The sequence below is a fragment of the Melospiza georgiana genome, chromosome 8 (assembly GCF_028018845.1).
Source record: "Melospiza georgiana isolate bMelGeo1 chromosome 8, bMelGeo1.pri, whole genome shotgun sequence".
Taxonomy (NCBI): Eukaryota; Metazoa; Chordata; class Aves; order Passeriformes; family Passerellidae; genus Melospiza; species Melospiza georgiana.
Genome location: NC_080437.1, coordinates 5,633,918 through 5,654,945, shown reverse-complemented (window position 1 = coordinate 5,654,945; position 21,028 = coordinate 5,633,918). Strand labels below are relative to the sequence as shown.

The window sequence follows — 21,028 nt, the reverse complement described above, 5'->3', positions numbered from 1 at the left end:
GTGCCTGTGCAGCTATGGGAATACATTACAAATTACTCCACTTTCTTCATGGAGGAAAAAGCCCCTTCTTTAGTCACATAACTCCTTTTCGTACAGTTTTACAGACCTCATGTGTGACTCTAATTGGTCAGGAGCTTTCTTGCCAATTATTTATTTGTTAGTAACAAGTTATATTCTGTATTGATTGGTCACTAAAACCCCCAGTGAATATGTGCAGGAAAAGTTGTTTGTGAGAGATAGTTTTAATTTTTCTATCTAATGGTGCAAAAACAGTTTATGCAGGTGCTGGTTGTTTTTTTCACCCAGGAATAGATTGTTATGCTAATGAACTGCTCACTCCAGGATTGCCTTCACATGGGAACTTGCACAGTGCTAGCTTCCCTTAGAATAAATGACAGGCCAGCCAGAGCAGGCCTGATTTTATAAGGTTTTCCTTTATCATTTTCTACCTTACTGCAACATGGAGCCATGAGCAGGGCACGTCCCAACCCATCTGGAGGAAGCCAGAACCCTGCCCTGCTCTCCACATGCTCCCAGACTGCTCCCACCTACCTTCTGTTTCTCTCAGCCATGAGCAAGCCCCAGCCCAACCACATCCAACCCCTCCTGCTGCCCATTATCCACACCAGAGCCAGGGATCCCTGTATCCACCCCCCAAAGGGAACACATGAGCACACGTGTGCACACAAGCACACACAGGGCTCATATTCTCGAGTTTCATCTCCATGTCAAGCTCAGGTGTCAAATAAATCCATTGTTGCTTTTAGTTTTAAAGCCAGGCACAAGCCCCAGCAGGAGGAAGGAGAGAGCAGCACACCAGTGTGTGCTCAGGGAAGGAGCCAGGGACTGGCATTTCCCAACAGCCTGGCAGCTCAGGGTAGCGGGACATTTCCACACCAAAGCTCTGCTGAAGCAATTCCTCAGCAGGACTGGGGGCACTCCAGCACTTCCAGCTTGGAAGCACCACTGCTCTGGGAGCCCAGGAGCAGAGTGGAAGTGTGGAATGCTCTGGATTGTGTGTGGAACCCACAGCTGTTGTGAGACAGGAGCTGCAGAGTGTGGGCACAGTGCCTCCCAAGCTGAGTGAACAGTAAAGGGCACCTAATTGGCAATTAGTTAAATATGGCTGTGGTGTTTTGCTGCAGGCAGCACCAAACCAGTGGAATAACAAGGTGGGACCTGGATGACCTTGAGGGCCCCTTCCAGCCCATGATGATTCTGTGATAGGATCTAAAATCTGCACTGTCACAACATAAATTCATCTTCTACCATTGTAGGATGTCTTTATTACACATAATTAACAGCATATGTCATAGATAAGCAAAAGATCTTTGACCACGAGCACAGAAAGTATTTGGACACCAATGTGCTGCTATGGAGCTAAAAATATCTGTTAACTCCCTTGTCTACTATCTGTGGCAAAGACTTGTGCATTTCCTCTGAGAGAACCATGGAACACGCACAGCTGGAAGGGACCCACAGAGATCACTGATCCAGCCTCTGCTCTTGCAAAGACACCCCAACAATCCCACCCAGGGCATCCCTGGAGCAGTGTCCAAGCTCTCCTGGAGCTCTGGCAGCCTCAGGGCCATGAGAGCCTGGGCAGTGCCCAGCACCCTCTGGGGGAAGAACCTTGCCCTGATCTCCTGACCCTGCCCTGCCCAGCAGAGGAGGTCTCACCGTCCTCAGCACTGTCAGCTCCTCCCTGACTGCTCCAGTTCACCAGCCAGGAGAACTCCCCACCCCCTGGAAGCCCTTTCAAAAACCAGTTCCCTTTTTAGTGAGGCCTCCTACTGCACCTCAAGGGACCTGTGGCAAAGAGCATAGAGCACAGGAAAACCCCAGCTGGCCTCAACCACCAAACTAAACAAAACCAAGGCAAAAGAATCTAAATGGTTTGTTGTTCTGTCACAAATGTGGCCACCTGGCCCAAATTCAGGAGAATTCAAAAAACTGAGGTTACCCAGGGGTGGGAGAGCTCTGCCTGCCTTTGGGAAGCCTTTCCCATATTTTTGTGGTCAAGAACCCAATGAATGATCCCTCTTTCTCCCCTACAAACCCAACAGTTGGGAGGAAGAGAGGCACTCTCCACAGGACATGGGTGAGCCTGGATATTCTCACCCCACCCCAGGCTACAAGCAGGAGCATCCAAGGAGTGGCAGGAACTCACTTGCTGGTTGGCCATTGTGTGGTACCACCAGAATAGCCTTGTAGTGATGTAGTAAGCCACCACCACGTCCACAGTGTAGTGGTCATGAGCAAGGAGGATGCAGAACATCCCCACCATGCTGAGAGCCCAGCAGAGCCAGTGGTACCACCAGAGTCGCCGTGGGGAATCTGCAAACAAAGAAGCACAAGCAGGGGTTACTCATCAGTGGAAGCTTATCAGGAGTGCTGCAGTGATTAGCTGAGGTCATGGACTGCAATCCTGCCTGCCACAGAGGTGCCTGGGCTCAGCAGGAATGCTGAGATCACAAAATAAGGATCACTCTCTTAAAGGTGGAGCTTAAAATTGTACTCAGGGGTAATGACATCCTTGGAAATGAGAAATATTATATCTTTCTCAAAAGATTTCATAACCTATCTTATATAAGATATATAAGATATATATATATAAGATATAGAAGATATTTATATATAATATATATTTATTAAGATATATAATACCCTGGCCAGTCAAATCAACCTGCTTGTGTTTAGATGGGATACTGGGAATTAGGAATTGTTCCCTGGCAGGGTGGGCAGGCCCTGGTTCAGATTTCCAGAGAAACTGTGGCTTCTGCCCCTGGATCCCTGGAAATGTCCAAGGCCAGGCTGGACAGTGCTTGGAGCAGCCTGGGATAGGGGAAGGTGTCCCTGCCATGGCAGGGGGTGGGATGAGGTGGCTTTTAGGTCCCTCCCAACCCAAACCCTTACGATCCCCCTAGTGAAGAATTTTTCCCCAATACCCAGCGTGAGGCTGTTTCACCATGGAGCACACAGATGTTTTAACTGGAATTATGCTCATGAGCACAACAGGAGCCCCTCAGAGAGGAAGGCAGCACAGCAGGGGAGGGCAGCAGGGCACTCACACTCTTTGATGAACAGGTAGGTGAGGGTGAGGATGACGGTGTGGCCGCTGTACAGGTAATCCCCACACATGTTGTGGGAGCCCGTGATGGACAAGCCTCCGCCAGCAATCAACTTCATTATCCTTCTCAGGTGAGATTCCCAGTCTCCAAAGAGCTGGTGGGACAGCAAAACACAAAAGCACAGTGAAACATCACAGCTCAAAGCAATGGTTTTAAGCAGCAATTTGGCTTCTTAGTTCTTTATTGTATTTGCAGGGACTCCTGGGGCAGGGAGGAATGATGAATCTGACTCCATGTTTGCAGAAGACATATTTAGTATTTTATAATACTATATTATATTAAAGAATACTATACTATCTATACTAAAGAATACAAAAAGGATACCTACTAAATCCTCTAAAGCTAATAACAAAACCTTGTGACTCTCTCCAGAGTCCTGACACAGCTTGGCCCCAGTTGTCCAGAGTGAAAACAACCCACCCCAGAATCCAATGACACAATCACCTGTGAGTAAAAAATCTCCAAACACATTCCACATGAGCAAAACACAGGAGAAGCAAATGAGGTAAGAACTGTTTTCCTTTTCTCTGAGGTTTCTCAGCTTCCCAGGAGAAAAATCCTGGGCAAAGGGATTTTATCAGAGAATGTGAGTGCCACAGTTCTCCTCCCCTTCTGCTTTGATCCACAAGATCAACCAGCAGATAAATAAATCCTCAGCCTTTCCTAAAAGCTGGCAGCACATTTCTAGCAGGAAAAAGACTGGGAATGAGACAGGAGTGTTTTGGTGCTTTGCACCTCTTGTAGCTGGTGCTCAGGTGAGATTTTCCTTCTGTTTAAGAGGCAGCAGGCTCTAAAATAAACGAGGTTTAATTTAGTTCACGTTGTTGGTAACAGCACAGGCCCTACTGGTGATCATCCAACAGAAACCAGGAGGAACTGCCCAGACTGAACAGCCAAATCCAGGATCTGATGAACAGAGGAACATCTCACTCCAAAGCCCAAAGCCTTGGAAAAGCCTGCTAGATTATTTCCTTCTGCTTCCCACTCCAACAGAAACATCTGTGCTGTCTGTCAGAGCACAGGGCCAGACCTGTGCTTTGAATCCACACAGGGATCTCCCTCCACACCCAGATGTGCTCTGACCCACCCCAGCCATGGCACTGGCTCATGGAGCATTCCTGGAAAAGCTTCAGTTTGCCCAAGGAAAGGCAAATCCAAGCAAACCAAGTCCTTCCCAGAGGACACTCTGCTCCCTCCCCGGAGTGACTGAGGGCAGCTGGCACTGCCCAACACTTTTGCTGCTCTCAGCTCTTAGCCAAGGCCAAATATTAAACAAATCCACAAAAAACGTGACAACCAGGATGTGTGGAGAACCTCGAGGACCCATCAGGAAGCAGGGACTAATGGATCAATGCACACCTTGGTGCTGCATCTTTACTTCATTTTGTGACGTTTAAAAATTCATGGACATCACTGAACTGTCAAAAGGAAACAGACTCCCCTCACCCCAGGCTGGCCATTATGGTTTTTATTTTAAAGCTTGGTTTTTATTTTATTTAAAGCTTGGCCTTGCTTTAAGAAGTGGAAATTAATAAATTCTGACAGACTGGAGCATGTTCTTTGCAGGAATTAAACATTTCCTGCTAACAATTGCTCACAAACACCAAACTGCTCCCCAAAGCCCACTTTTCACAATCACACAGAACTCAATAAAGTGTTGAGAGGTTATTCTTTTCCCACCAGTACATTTAGGGCTTTCAAGAAAACTCCTTAATCTTATCAGGGCCCTCAGCTTGTCTCTACTTGAGTCATGAGAAGGATTTGCCAAGGCCATAAATTCCCCAAATTCCCCAAACAGGCAGATTTATTCACTCCAGCCCATAAATACCTGGTATTCTCCCTTTTTTAATTTCCTAGCAGCAGGCTGTTCAAGCACAGTGCTGATCCTCTCCTACTCATTTCTCTTTCCAAAATCTTTCAAAAACCCACAAAAGTTCTGGCTGGACTTCCCTGAGGAACCAAAGCTTTGTTTGGAAGTGCCAATCCTCACCAAAACAACGACAGCACATGGATCAAGTCCAATCAGGGTTTTACAACCCGTACCTCAGCACGTGGATCAAGTCCAATCAGGCTTTTATTAACTGTACCTCAGTGATTTTTGCAGCTTCCAGCTGATTTATGGCTGTGCTTGTGCCCTCTCTCCTGCTTCAGCTGTGTCACAGCACAGCCAGCCCCAGGAATTGCAGCAAGGACCAGGATTCCAGCAATGCTGGAGTCACCAGGGGTGGATGCAACACCACCAGCTCTGTCCCATCTCCACCCTGAGCACTGAATTACCCTTCCAGGCTAACCACAAGGCTCAGCACCTCTGTCCCAGTAGCCTTGTTTCAGCCATGGCTTTCACAATTTATCCCTGGGAGTTAGGGCTGGGCTGGGGAGGAGGTGAGAAGTCCTTGTGCTACCAGAATTGCAAAAATCTGTGCAGGAGACAGGCTGAGGAAAGTCTCTCTGGGCCATTTTCCACCACAAATCCTATCTGGGTTTGGCACACTGAGGTGTGTGTTCATTTAGAAATCAGTGACTCACACATGGCAAAGGTTGCACACCTTCAGCAGCTTCAGTGGGGACAGGAACATGCTGATCATGCCAATTAGCTGAAAATGCCACAGAATTTGGGTAGCTCAGTGCTTTGAGAAGGGTGGGAATGCCTGCACTGCCCTGCAGCACCTGTCAACATCTCCACTGAGAGGGCAGAAGGGTGTCCCTGTCACAGCAAACCAGCACTCTGAAATTAAAATTATAGAGTGGTTTGGGATGGTTTGGGCTTAAAGTTCACCCATTCCAACCCTGCCATGGCAGGGACACCTTCCACTGTCCCAGGCTGCTCCAGCCCCAAAGTCCAGCCTGGCATTGGGCACTGCCAGGGATCCAGGGGCACCCACAGCTGTGCCAGGGCCTGCCCACCCTGCCAGGGAACAATTCCTAATTCCCATTATCCCATCCAGCCCTGCCCTCTGGCAGTGGGAACCCATTCCCTGTGTCCTGTCCCTCCAGTTCCTGTTGCAGGGTCCCTCTCCAGCTCCCCTGTGTCCCTTCAGGCCCTGGAAGGAGCTCTGAGGTCTCCACACACCCTTCCCTTCTCCAGGCTGAGCATTCCCAGCTCTCCCAGCCTGGATCCAGAGCCCTCAGCAATTCCATAACCTCCTCTGGACCTGCTCCAACAATTCCATGTCCTCCTTATGTTGGAGACACCAGAACAGTGCTCAGGATTCCAGGTGGGCCCTCACCTGAGCAGGGCAGGGGGGCAAATCCCCTCCCTTAGAAACACTTTTTGAGAAAGCAGCTCTGGGAAGAGCAGGGTGAAAGGGGAAACAGGCAGATGAGGAATTTACCTTTGGAGAGCACTTGAAATGCATTCCAGGTACTGGGAGTGTAGTCACATACATGGTAATACACCGGTACAGGTATAGTGTGCCAACGATACAGAAAAACCTTCTGCTAATTATAGACCTGCCAGGGAGGAAAAACAGCCACAAATGAGGAGGGAAACAAAATCCACAAAGGTAAATAAAACAAAGCAGCAGCTGGTTTCTCCTGAGGCTTTGGAAACTCGTGACACTATCAGGGAATGCTGAACTGCTGCACAAATACTCCAGGAACACAGGAGCAACACAGCTCACACTGCCTTTGAAGGTGAATACAGGCAATCTAAGGGTTAGGATGCAGAATCCTGTGCAGATTGGGTGCTGAAGACTTTAATAGGGAATTTCATGCCCCACACCCCTCCATCAGCTGTGGCCAGTCACTGATTTCCTATCTGAGGCAGCGGATAAAGTTACAGGATTTTCACTGTGGGATGAAAAGGAGTAAGTTTATCCCAGCTGACACAAAATTCAGTGATTACAAAGGATCTCCTGTGTAACCCAGAGGAGTGAGAGAACACATCTTTCCTGAGCAGCATCATAAAGGAAGCAGTTCACATCAGCAAGGAAAGCTCCCCAATAAAAATGCAGAGCTGGGCTGGCTGCAGGACAGGGTGTCTGCAGGGAAGCCACTCAGCAGCCACAGCTGCAGAGACCTTTATTAGTGAGGGCTGATGCTCACAGAGAGGGCAGATGCACATCTGGGGTACTGTGAGGTGCTTCTGCAAAACCAGCACGAGCACCTGGGGTAAAGGATGGGCTCAGGAGGGACAGCCAGCCCCTCAATTGCCCCACTGGGTGAACACCTAGAAACACCTCAGAGAAAGACAATCAAACATCCACCAGGACAGGAGCAGCCTCTGGAGAGATCCTAAGGAGAGATCACTGCCAGGGTTACAGAAATTGGGGTCAATCCAATTGCAGCAATCATCCTTCGTGTGCCACTGGCTACAGACCCTGTGGGGTTTGGTTCATTTTAAATCACTGCTCTTTGCACTCATGGCCATTTCAAGCTGCAGGTTCTGGCATTCACAGAATCCAACAACAGTCTGGATTGGAAGAAACCTTCCAAGATCATCTCATTCCATCTTCCACTATCCCAGGCTGTCCAAGCCCCATCCAACCCGGCCTTGGGCACTGCCAGGGATCCAGGGGCAGCTCTGGGCTGCTCTCTCCACCCTCCCAGGGAACAATTCCTTCCAATATCCCATCCATCCCTGCCCTCTGGCACTGGGAAGGCATTCCCTGTGTCCTGTCCCTCTATCCCTGTCCCCAGTCTCTCTCCTTCATTCTTAGAATTTCCCTTCAGGCACTGGAATTCAGTTGTTGCTGTTTGGCTCACTTTAAAAAAAATTATATTCCTATCAAGCTGAGCTCTTTCAAAAGTCAAAATTGGCCACCTTTTAAATTTTTCAGTGCTTTTGGTATGGTTACTAAACTGGAGTGCTCCACTCTTGGAGGAGTATGAGTTTGCAGTGCCAGATCAGTAACACCTTGAGTGCCTTGATTTATCAGGAAAATTGCAACTCTTGCAGGCTAAACACATTTTGCACTAGAGCACTCCCTGCTGTAACACACTATTCCAGGCCTTTTCTTCCCTCTCCTGGTGTAAACATGGGCAAAGCTGTGAGTTAAGAATGATAATTATTCATCTTGTTCCACAAACTGAAATTTAAGTGTGGAGGGCACCACTCCAGTAGAGCAGGGGCTCTCCTCTGCACAATCCTCTCATATCTCACCCTTGTGGCTTTTAGAACCAGAATTCCAGGGGTTCTCCTCTGCAGAATTTTTCCTCTCATATCTCACCTTTGTGGCTTTTAGAACCAGACACGAACCTGCTTTTTTCTTTTTAACATTAAGGCAAACAGGGGGCTGGGGATTAAAGGCTGAGCAACACCATATTCTGAGAGACCAAAGAAGCATTTCTCTGAGCACTGAATTTAGTTTTTTAATTAAAACTACCACTTGATTTTGCTGGATTTGGCATATTTTAACTTGGGAAAACCTGAGAGAGCTCTTCACTTTAATATAAAGTAAAAATAAATGTTAAAAGCTTCATATTTCCCTTTCTCCCAGGAGGATTTGTGTGAGTGTGAGACTCAGAGCCAGCAAGTGCAACTTCCACACATATTCCTGGACCAGAGAGCTCCATCCCAGCTCTGCAGACCTCAGCAGGAGCAGGCTGCTCCTTCAGCCCCACGAGCCAAACACAATCCTGGCACTGTGCTTCTCCCACAGCATCTGGGAATGCTTCCCAGGGAAGTTCATCTGCCTCAGCAGCTTCCTTGAGCTCCAGAGTGCCCTGCCAGACCTGCTCCTGCCTTCTGGAGAGACACCAGCCCAACCCCATGCCATGGACAGCATCAGAATCATGGAATCACAGAATATTTGCCTTGGAAAGGACCTTAAAGCCCATGCAGTGCCACCCCTGCCATGGCAGGGACACCTCCCACTGTCCCAGGCTGCTCCAAGCCCCAGTGTCCAACCTGGCCCTGGGCACCTCCAGGGATGAGGAAGCAGAAGTGAGGAAGGCCCACCTGGCCCAATGCCCTCCCTTTATTCCTGAATGAAGTTTCAAAGGGAGGGCATAACCCCACCACAAAAGGGATTCAGCTTTTCTGCAGCACTGAGTCTGCACCCCTTTGGTGTGCCCCATCCAAAGCCACAAGAACAAGGTTCTCCAGATGAAGCCACCTCACTGGGCTCTTGTTCCTCTCCTCCTCTTCCCTTTCTGCTGCTCAGCCACAGCTTGGGCCTCTCAGACCTTCATCCCTCTGCTCATGGATAGAAAAGAGGCATTTTGGTCCTTCAAACATTCCATGATCAGTGCATACACTGACCAAGCTCTGGCACCTTCCCCTAACACCAGAAGAGGCCCTTCCAAAGGGGACTTCCCATGGCAGGGGGTTGGAATGGGATGACCTTTAGGGTCCCTTCCAGGCCCAAACATTCTGTGATTCTAGAACATAAATAAAAACAGACACCCCAAAGCAAATGGGGACATGGCAGGGGGAACCTTCACATCTGCCAGTGACACCAATATATGGATGTTAAATCATCTCAACCCACATCTCACTGCTTCAAAACCTCCAAGGATTCTGCTGTTCCTCACCTACAGGCTCTGCTCAGCTCCACCACAGGGTGTTTGACCCCTGGGATGGCCCTATTAACCCCACACCTCCTTACTGGGGGTAATCCCACATCACCTCCTCTGGCTGTTTCCCTTGGGTTTAAAATCATGGAATATCCTGAGCTGCAAGGGACCCACAAGGATCACTGATCCAGCTCCAGTCCCTGCACAGACACCCCAATAATCCCACTCCATACATCCTTGGGAGCATTGCACAAATCCTCCTGGAGCTCTGGCAGCCACAGGGCTGTGCTTATTCCCTGGGCAGTGCCAGCACCCTCTGGGGAAGAACCTTTCCCTGAAATCCAACCTAAATCTCCATCCATTCCCTTGGATCCTGGTTCACAGCTGCCTTCACAAGAGCACGAGTTGTGTTCCCTCACAACAAACAGTGAGTTCAGAACATCATTTCATCCAATCCATGGCTTTTCACCCATGAAAAAGGTTTGAGTTAAACACTCAGGGTGTTGCTCAGCTTCTTAGGGAACATTTGGACCTCTGCCTTCTGCACAAGCAGCTCACACTGCATGCTACCTCACCTCTGAAAACTGACATAAGAAGATCACAAGGAGCTTCATTTTGTTTGGGTGCAAACCAGCATCTGCCCTCCAAAAGCTGCCAGAAGCACTCAAGTGTTGAAAAGGTTTTACTTACTTGTATTTTAAGAGCAGCCACTGAACAAACCACAGTCCTACAAGGATCATGCCGTTGATTTCACAAATAGAAAAAGCCCATTGCACCCGATCAAAGCGATCAAAAAATGCATCTGGGAGGGGAGGCTGCACCTCCTTGGGAGGCACTCGTTCATGAACCACCGAGATAGTCACCGTGGTGAAGACGAAACAAAAAAGTGCATAAATAAAAGCCAGGAAAGTCTTGCCCCACTCCATGGGATACTGCGAGCGCTCCGGCTCGGGCATGGGGATCTTGATCATCTCCTTCTTGAACCCGTTGGGGATGCCCCCATTGAGCTTGAGCGCGGTGCCGAAGCCGTTCTGGCGCGCGGCGTCGCCGGCGCGCACGTGCCCGTTGGCGTGGCCGTTCTTGTGAGCCTCCATGTGGTGAGCCATCTTCAGCCCCTCGATCATGTTCAGCAGCCGCTGCCCGCTGTCGGAAGACACCCGGGACAGAGGGGATTTCTTGAAATCCTCCTCCGTCAGGTTGATGAGGTCCCGCCCGGTGAAGTTCTTCAGGGGCTCACAGTACTCCGGCACGGCATTGTCCGTCAGCCAGCCGGTCACCTCCTCGGGTGACCACAGCACCACTTCTTTCATCTCGCCGGGGACGGTGGCACATGGGCTTTTTAAAGTGGGCAGCACTCACTGCGGCTCCAGCGGGGTGGGAAGCTCCTCCTTGGCTTCATCTTGTTGTCCCTGCGATGGGTTTGGCCAGAGGCAGAGCCCGTCCCTACCCAGCCGGCACCGGCGTGCGGCCAGCGTAGGAAACGCTCTACTTCATCTTCGTGTTGGCATTCTTCTTCCTGGGGAGGGAAACACAGAACCAGGCATTAGCAGGGCATTCAGTGCCCAAATTCCTGCACAAAACCGGCTCTGCTTGGGCTGGGATGGACAACAGACTCTGGAGATCTGAGCTGCAGCCTTGTACATGCAGCATCATCCTTCCCAAGCTCACCATTGATTTCCTAAAACAACACCACCTTGAACACCACTGAAGCTTCCCTCTTGCTCTGATTTTGTTACATTTTCCATTTCAATGCTCTAGTCCATGAGCAGCACCCAAACTCCTCTTACAATCATAATCATCATACTCATGAATTTAAGGAGCTACAGAGCAAATGTTTGGTATTACTTGTGGCAGAAATCTCTTCTGCCTCTTACAGACTGGTACCTTAATGGAATGTGTGGCACCAGTGACTGAATACAAAACCTGTTTTTCATTCTGCAAAGCAAAAATCATAAAATCACAGAATCCCAGACTGGTTTGGGTTGGAATGGACCTTAAAGCTCATCCCATTCCATGAGCAGGAACACCTTCCATTAGACCACCTTGCTCCAAGCCCCATCCAACCCACCCTAGAACTCCTCCAGGTGCCACATATAGTCATCAACACAAAAAAAAAATGATGTAGATAAACAAGGATCTACTGTCTGGGCCAAAAGAGCAGCAGGAAAATAAATAATCAAGCAGATTAGCCTGAAAAGAAACTGAAGCATTTAGGTTTACAAGTATTTAGCAGCTCTGTGAGGTAAATTCAACTGTTACCAGGGTGTACTACTCCAATTCAAAGAAATGTTGACTACCAGATAAAAAAAAGGAACCAGGAGAATTTTTTTTTTTTTAAAGAGGAACTAGGTAAGAAACTTCTATACTCAATGAATTGCAGAAATAGCTTAGAAAAGCTGATTGCTTCCAGTACAAAAGTTACAAGCACACACAAGTTACTTGCTTGGAATCTCCTCCTGAATTTTTGAGACAAGGGCAACAAACAAGGTAGTGATGGCAGCAACCACCACCAGCAAATCCTCAGGTGTGAGGTGTTTACTCAACCAAAAACCCAAACTGCTCCTCCCCAGAGCAAGGAGAGGAAAGCAGTGGAAGCCCCACCATCCCACAGACCACGTGTTCTGCTGCAGCTCATAAACATGAAGTGAGAAGGTAACAGCACAGGGAAAAAAACCACTTCATATTTTCAAAAGTCAAACCAAGCCTTTATCAGCTGAAAGAATATTTTTAGCCTCTTACAGGCTCCCAAGTGTTTGTGTTTCGTCAAAGGGAGAAAAGTTGTGACTGAGGAAAACCAAAATAATTTACCCTACTGGCATGATTTGAACTGAAGTGGCTCAGAACAGATACAGAGCTTTACTCCTATGCAAACATGACCACACTGCACACACAATTCATTTTCTGATCTGTTACCTCCAAGCTCAGCAAGGAACACAAGGTGCAGTTTTTAATTTGGTTTTCCATGGAAGGAACTGTGATGGTAGAGAAAAGAAAAAGCCTTGGATGGATGGAAGGACTGGCAGTACTTTGGACAGGCCACCTCTCACTTCTGGACACCAGGAATGTGCAGACATTTAAATCCACAGAGCAAAGGATGAAGATGACTCTTCCACTTTGTGCAAATCTGTGTTGTTTTAGAGCAGAAGTGAGGACACAGCTCTGTTTGCTTCCTTTTCTTTCAATACTGAGGAAGGCTTTCAAGCCTCAGATTGCTTCATTATTCAAATTGTGTTTAGCAAATCAGGATTTGGTTACAGAGCTCTGAACATGGCAAAAGGATGGCCTGAATTATGCATGGTAACCCACATTAGAAGCTCCTACAAGGCCAGGACTGAGCAGCAGCTCAGCTCCACCTGCCCATCTCCATGTGCTCATTTCAAATCCCAGCTCTGGCAGCACAAATTCCCAACAGACAATCCTGACAGACTTCTTGTTGCTTCCAAGGTGCCTCACAATGATAAAGCCAAAGTTATTTATTTTTAATGCTGTTTCCCCCACCCAAGCTCTGGGCCTGCAGCAGCCATCCAGCCCAGCTTTGGGATTCTCTGAGCACTCTGTGGGCACACAAGTTGGGCCAGTATTAACTAAATCTTTTCAGTTTTCAACACTGGAGTGCCTAAATCCTCATTTCCCAAATCCCTGAACCTGACAGAGCAGCCTCCTGTCCACCCCAACAACATTTAAAGACACAGCTCAAGAGCCTGTAGCCAACCTCCAAACTACATCTCCACTGCCAGGGAAGGTCTGGATTGGATAGTGGGAAAAATTTCTCCATGGAAAAGGTTGTCTAGCTCTGAAATAGGCTGCCCAGGGCAGTGGCAGAGTCACCGTCCCTGCCTAGAGGGATTTAAAACATTTGTAGATGTGGCACTTGGGGACAGGGGTTAGGCCTTGGGAGTGCTTGGGGGAATGGTTGGACTTGTTGAGCTTAGAAGGCTTTTCCAACCTAAACCATTCCATGAAAGCTTCCAGCAGGTGCTAAGATGAGTTCCAGATGGAAAAATCTGTTTCCAGCTGCAAATAGCACTTGGATACTGGCACAAGAGTCCCAAAATGCTGTGTGACCCCAGGATACCTGGCCTGGCAGCCTGAAAAAAACCAACAAAAGTGTGCCTTGCAGTAAAACTGCAGATTTGGGCAACATTGCTGGAATCTACCTTCAGTTCCAAAATGTGCTCTCACACCACCAGTGGAAATCACAAAAGGAAAGCACCTTTTGTAAAAGCAAATTAATGATACAGGAGAAAAGGTAATCCTCTGCCATGGAGGTGAGTTGTTTTCACTGAGAGTTAAAATGAGGAAAACCAACTAAAATTTTTAACACCACTTCTTATTCAAGCCTGTTTTCACAGCCTGCCTAATGGGGGAGGAAAGGCAAAAAAGCTTCTTTACTCACACCTTCCAGTTTGCCACATTAAAAATTCCTCATTCCCACTGGTGCATCCATGAAAGCTTGATGGGGTTTGGTTTGCAGAAACTGTGGGGGACTCACAGCTCTCCCCGAGCCCTTCCCTTCCACAAAAGGTCTTCTCCTCTCCTGAAGACAGAAGGTGGGGAGCAGTGTCAGCCCAGGATGAGGCACACACAAACCTCCCCAGCTCTGCCACAGGTTCTTTAGCTTGGCTGACTAAAAATTCCCTCCACCTGCAGCAGAGCTGCCTCATTAAGGAGCCTGAACCCAACAAGGAATTATAAATAACAATGTGATTACCATAACAATACCAACTGCATCGTGATAATGGTGCTGTGGAAAACCAGCACCTCAAAATGCCCACACAAGAGTGAGCAGGATGAAACAACCTCATCAAGGGCTCCAGGTGGCACCTCCTTGTGTTTACAGGACCTTTTTCCCCTGTTGCCAGCAAACACTGAAGTGCTAACTCAAAACATGGGGTGTAATTCCCATCACCACTTCCACCTACGCCTTGGCCAGAGGGTTAAACAAGGATTTGGGGTGCACTGCTCCAACCCTGCCCATCAAGACCTGTTCTTCTCAGACCAGCTGGGCACAAGAGCAAAGGTGGGAGCATCAAACTTTTTGGTTGAAGAACAAGATCATCAGCCATGAATTCATCAGCTGATGAATTCTCTCCACATGAGAATCATGGAATGATCTGGCTTGGGAGGGACCTCAAAGCCCATCCAGTGCCACCCCTGCCATGGCAGGGACACCTTCCCCTGTCCCAGGCTGCTCCAGCCTGGCCTTGGGCACTGCCAGGGATCCAGGGGCAGCCACAGCTGCTCTGGGCACCCTGTGCCAGGGCCTGCCCACCCTGCCAGGGAACAATTCCAAATTCTCAATATCCCATCCAGCCCTGCCCTCTGGCACTGGGAGCCATTCCCTGTGTCCTGTCCCTCCATCCTTTGTCCCCAGTCCCTCTCCAGCTCTCCTGGAGCCCCTTCAGGCCCTGGCAGGGGCTCTGAGCTCTCCCTGGAGCCTTCTCCTCCCCAGGTGAGCACCCCCAGCTCTCCCAGCCTGGCTCCAGCCCTGCAGCATCTCCAAGGCCTCCTCTGGACCAGCTCCACACTTTTCCCATGCTGAGGACAAGGCCCAGGTCTGGGTTCTCCTTGCAGCAGAAATGGTTAATTCTCACAATTAACATTGATGAGACAAAACCACATCCACTCAAACCAGTAAAAGACCACCTCCCTTATCTGTTTGTTCATCTTGCAACTCCTCCTAAAGCACTTTGAAACCCAACCAAAGCAAAGAAAAGCTAAGCCTACTAAAATCAAATTGTGCCCTGCTCGTGTTTGTGCTTCTGCTCTCTAAGCTTTGCTGCCAGGGCAACAGTCACTATAGAAATCAGTCAAATAAAAAGCTATTTCAGCAACTCGTCACCAGGAGCCAGGAAATCCTTTCAGAGGCATTGCTGTGCTCCACTTGCAACCCTCAGCATCCTTCCCAGACAGCCCAGAGAAGCGGAGAGGATTTCAACCCTTGGTGAAAAATGAGAGTCTAAATGAGAGAGGTTCATAAGCACAGCTGGAAGGTACAATAGTGACATTTTGGCCCTTGGAAACCAAACTTTGAGGTTCACACTGATAATGTGTGCACACAAATAAGCAGAGAAAGCAGCTGCTGTAAGGGCTGAAGATTTAATGCTTTACAACCCAGCCCAGCAGTGAATTCCCCATGAATGATCAGCAGGAGTCACCCAGAGACCGAGTGCCCCCAATAAAAGCTGGGAGCCCTTGTCCTGTGTTTTTTTAGAGCACAAAACAAACTGGGAGCCCTTGTCCTGTGTTTTTTACAGCACAAAACAAACTGTTCACAGCAGCAGGGCCTGAGTCACTGCTATAGTCACCTCCTGTCCAGGCATTTCATCATGGCCAACAATAACACTGTGACACCTCAATAACTGGACATCCTGTGCTTGACAAGCACCTCTGCACACCAATTTGCAAGGGAAGGGAGCTGCCTGCCACAAATTATGTGCTGGGTAGCCCTAACAAGCTCTCAAGCAGTGTTTCCCTCCCTCCAGGACATGCTTGTCTCCAAACCAGCATCACCTCTTCTGCACCATAACAAGCAAGAAACTGCTGGCAGTGTAAAACAGGCCAGTAAAGCTGGGTTTGTGCTGGAAATGCAAATATATGCAAATACAAAATAGCTGTAAGTATAACACTGAGGCACAGGTGGGCTCACAAGTTGCACAGAGCTCTAAGGCAGGTTTCCAAGATCACCCTCAGATGGAAAACATTGGTCTGTGGACAGGAAGTCAGAGCAAGAGGAGCTGCTACTATGAAAAGAGAGGCTGGGGTGAAAATGCAAAGCAACACCCACATCCCCTGAACACAGCTCCTTACACAAAGCCCAGCCTGAATACCACATCAATCCCTGAGCAGCCTGCTTTTTTCTAAATTACTTGATACCAAGAAGAAAAAGAAACCCTCACCATATATTTTCTATCCTAATTGAATTATTAAAAAAACACCCAGAAATGAAAATCCACTCATGGGTGTAACAGCTCAGAACACAAGCCCAGAGTGGAGCATGGAGGATTTAAAACCCAGAGTACTTGCAGCACACTTGGATAACCAAAAAGATCCCACCTCCAGATGGGAGCACCACCAGGGAGCATTTCCCTCCATGAGTTTCCACCAGAGCTTGGAGCAGCCTGGTCTGAGTGGAAAGTGTCCCTGCTCATGGCAGAAACTGAAAGTGGATGGTCTTCAAGGCCCTTCCAACTGAACAATTCCCTAATTCTGTGGTTTACAGCCCTACAGCTCAGCTTTCTTCCTCTCCCACCTTCCTGGTGCTTGGCAGTAGTGATGAAAACCAGCAAACACTCAGGAGGAGGCCTCACCTGAGCAGCAGTCCCACCCCAGGAGCAGCTGCCAAGCAGGGCTTTTATTTCCCAGGACAGAAATCCTGCTTCCAACGATCCTGGAACGGAAAGGATGGAGCAGGGCAGGTTTAAGTTGCAATTATTTCAGGCTGGGAAGCTGCACCAAGTCAGGGAGGCAGAGCCTTTCTGCCTATTCCAGGTGTAACCCAAGCACCCATCCCATTTTGTACTCAATTCCACTATCCTAATGTCCCAATCCTAAAACAATTCAACATCTGCAGGGAAGTGGGACCAATACTGGCTTATTTTTGAACAGCTGCAATAGGAAGTCCGTGCTCCCCACCCCAAATGGAAAGGGAGAGGGACAGAGGGACGGGGTGAAAATATTAACAGAACATCACAAATCTTTCAAAATTAGTTTAGACTGGATATTAGGACAAAATTCTCCCCTGTGAGGGTGGTGAGGCTCTGGCACAGGGTGCCCAGAGAAGCTGTGGTTGTCCCTGGGTCCCTGGAAGTGTCCAAGGCCAGACTGGAATGGAGCACCTGCAGAAGGTGCAACCCATGACAGGAGGTGGAACAAGATGAGCTTTAAGATCCTTCCAACCCAAACTTTTCTGTGATTTTATGAAAAACCTGCTCAGACCTCAGGACCTTCAATGCTTCAGCAGCTTCCTACAGCAGAACCAACCCTACAAACCAACCCACACCCCTTGGGCACCACGCCACGCTCAAACCTCGCCCATGTGGGATGGGGACAGAGCAGCTCTGAGTGCTGTGGGCTCTGTGCTCAGGCAGCAGCAGGCTCTGTCCCCAGCAGAGCAGAGCAGAGCAGAGCAGAGCAGAGCAGAGCAGAGCTGAGCTGAGCACACATCCCTGTGCTGCCTGAGCATCTGGGTCAGGGCTGGAAATGGAGCCCCACGTCCTCGTGCCACCCCGCAGACAATCGGGCACTGAGAGCGCACAGCGATGCTCCTGACACTGCCCAGCCTCCCCTCACTGACACACAACCACAAACAGCCTCAAAGGGAAACAGATCAAACACTAAAAAGGCAGAAAAAGTGGGGTTTTTTCCCTACAAGGATGGAAGCAGGAAAATAAGGAGAGGCTAAACGTTTGTGACATGCTCCATATTTTAATTCAATTAGTGCAGGTGTTTTGAGGTTTTTGTGAGGGTTTTTTTTACCTCCAGTGACTACCTAAAAGCCATTTATTATTAGAAAGTCAGATTTGTTGGAAACCTCTGGGAATCTAAGTGGCAGCATGAATTTAAAAATTAAAAAATCATGGGAACAGAAAGGGAAGTTGTGCCCAAGGAAACTGAGAGCAGTCTTGTGACTGATGGTAACGTGGCTCTGAAGTGCAGACTCCAGCATAATCTGCCAAACCAGCCATGCAGATTAGGAAAAGGAAACCTGGCAGAAATCACAGAGAAAACAGATCCTCACTGAAGACTCAAATCAGTTACTTGACATATTTTTTTAATATTAGGGTTTGTTACTGGCCATGTATGAGACAGTAGCCAGACCACAAGAGTTGCTCCCTCCCCAGTGCCTCTGCCAGGGTTGTAACTAAAGCAAAAGAAAACTAGATTTACACGCTACGATTCCCAGCCTAGAATAATATTTCCATATTTCATTAGCAATATAAATATTTTATTTCAAACATCCAGCTTTTGAAGTCCCAACACATCAGACCCACATCAAAGACTCCAAGCCTCCAGAGCTGAAATGTGAATATCTTCATGCACAAGGCTGTTCTCTGCACTTCAGCTGTTACTTTTCATAAACCCACCCAAAAAGACACACCACCAACATTATTCATTTTCAATGCCATTCCTCTTGGAAAACAAAAACAATCCCTGGGTTTGCCTTTATTAATTTAGTTTCATGTAACACTGAGTGTTCCTTGGTCTGAAAGACAAAACACCACACGTATTCAAGATGATTTCTTGTGTAAATAGTTTGAATTTTGGAACACAAAGTCCTCCTCTTTCCAGCAATACCTACTCAGAGTTGTATCAAAAATCAAATAAGTCTCTTCAAGACATGTATCTGCATGAAGGAGAGATAGGCTCCCATTGCACAGTTGGCCTAGAAAAATCATAAACGCAGAAAAGGGAAGAAAAAGGAAAAAATCCCAAGCCATCTTGACTGCCAACAAATTATGGGTGTACAGCCTGCATGGTGATGTGTCTTACATCTCCTGACATTGCAGATGAACTGTCCTGGCATCTTCCTTTTTGTGGTTATGCTACAAGCAGGAAAAACCCTCGTGGTTTATTTGCCAAATCCCAAAAACTTTCTTTACACTCCATCACAGGAAGCCAAATCCCTCTGTTTGCAGTGCAGATCTTCCACTTGGCCTTGACAGCAAACCCAGTGGGGTTGGGGACACAAATCCTCCCCTTCCCAGCCCAGCCATCCCACAAGGAGGGTGCCAAACAACTCAGAGCAGCTCTGGTTCCTGCTCCAGGGGGGCTTTTGCCTTTTACAGGCAATTTCATCACTGCTGCTCAGTGTTTTGGGCACTGAATGCCACACTTTGATGATCCAACAAGCTCCAAATTTCAGAATTTGGCCTCCAGAAACTCAAGCTATTCCTTGCCCGGTGCCTTGCTCACAGCTTTATCTGTGTGTCAGACTATTCCTACTCATTCCATCCACTGCTCCCACTCAGCTGCTCCCAATCCATGTTAGATGTGACACTGCTCCCATCAGTGACCTGTGACACCAGCAAATCCCTGCTCAAATCTTGCTGCTGACACTGAACCCAAAGAACAGGAATACACAAACATCTTCCCTGAAACGTGAAGCATTCCTTACAATTTTAACTGAGAGATGATTGAGGATCACAAAATAATACTGAAAACACACTTCCTTCCACACTGACAGCAATGGTGACAGTACCACCAGGGACACATCAAACCAGTGCCCAGATCACAAGCAGAGTCACTCAAAGTCATTACAGTGTGTTCAAAGGCTGCAAAATATGTTTTACATATTCCCCTCAGCTCAAAAGTTATGATCAATTAGGTTCACAAAGAAGGTGAAATAAAGGAAGATAAAAACCTCAGATCTCACCATCTAACTGTTCTGGAAATTATGAATATTTCAATAACCACATGCAAGCCTCAGAAGTAAATTCCTCCTGCAGACACATCCAATTGCTTCTAAATTCCTTTTCTAGTGGCACAGTTGAGTCACAGGGATGTGCCTGTGCCATGCTGTCCTCACACCTTTATGGAGATGTCCATCAGGCACCTGGCTGTGCACAATGCCAGGCAACATCTCTGCAACTGTGGCTCTCAGCCATCCTTTCTTCAGCAAATCCCTCCACTACCTGGCACACTGAACAGGAAAGTCTGCATGGCTGGATAACACATCCACAGGCTGAACTGGTAGGATTTGAGCACATCAATTAAATCAGTTCCAAAGGTAACCTGTAATTCCAGCCAAACAAGGGAATCTCAGCCGCAGGTACTGAGGATGTGTGAGCAGCTTGTGATCCTGCCATGGAAATGAAGCTGTGAAGCTGTGAAATCCCAGAGTGGTTTGGGTTGGAAGGGAACTTAAAGCCCATCCAGTGCCACCTCTGCCATGGCAGGGACACCTTCCACTGTCCCAGGCTGCTCCAAGCCCCATCCAGCCTGGCCTTGGGCACTGCCAGGGATGCAGGGGCAGCCACAGCTGCTCTGAGCACCCTGTGCCAGGGCCTGCCCACTCTCATGGGAAGATTTTTTTCCTGATATCCAGCCTAACCCTGCTCTCCGTGAGTTTGAAATTGAACAAGATTTCACCTTCCAAAGTCCCCCACCTGGGGAATGCTGTCATCCAGCACTCACCCACAGCCCATAAAACAGCAAAGCAACCCAAAACAAAGTGCAAAGCAACCCGAAACAGTTGCAAAGCTCAGCCAGCACTTTGTCCACCCTTCACAGCCAGAAATAACTGAAAACACTTCCATCAGATGCCTCCTGAATGGGTGGGCATGTGATCCCTCTGCTCCTGCCACAGAAAGAACGGAGGGGTGTCCAGCTGCCAGCACACTCTCAAGCAAATTTTCCTTACCAGTCTAAACATTTTATTTTAACTAAAAGAAGGCAAGCCAAAACTTACAGCACAGACTGGAAGACGCCCTCCTGCATGT

At 48.2% G+C, this 21,028-nt stretch overlaps 1 protein-coding gene across 4 annotated transcripts in view; it reads right to left on the bottom strand.

The window, feature by feature from the left end:
* Nucleotides 1-21,028, bottom strand: part of SGMS1 (sphingomyelin synthase 1) — a 98,277-nt gene that overhangs the window by 3,922 nt on the left and 73,327 nt on the right. For 3 of the 4 annotated variants that reach the window (XM_058029584.1, XM_058029586.1, XM_058029585.1), the window contains 4 exons: nt 10,278-11,103; nt 6,464-6,581; nt 3,072-3,225; nt 2,171-2,337 (listed from right to left, as the gene is read on the bottom strand). In XM_058029584.1, the coding sequence (XP_057885567.1) occupies nt 2,171-2,337; nt 3,072-3,225; nt 6,464-6,581; nt 10,278-10,897 (1,059 nt within the window). In that variant the 5' untranslated portion in view covers nt 10,898-11,103. Of the gene's footprint in view, nt 1-2,170; nt 2,338-3,071; nt 3,226-6,463; nt 6,582-10,277; nt 11,104-16,897; nt 16,957-21,028 lie in introns of those variants that run through there. The other variant, XM_058029587.1, reaches the window with a different exon arrangement.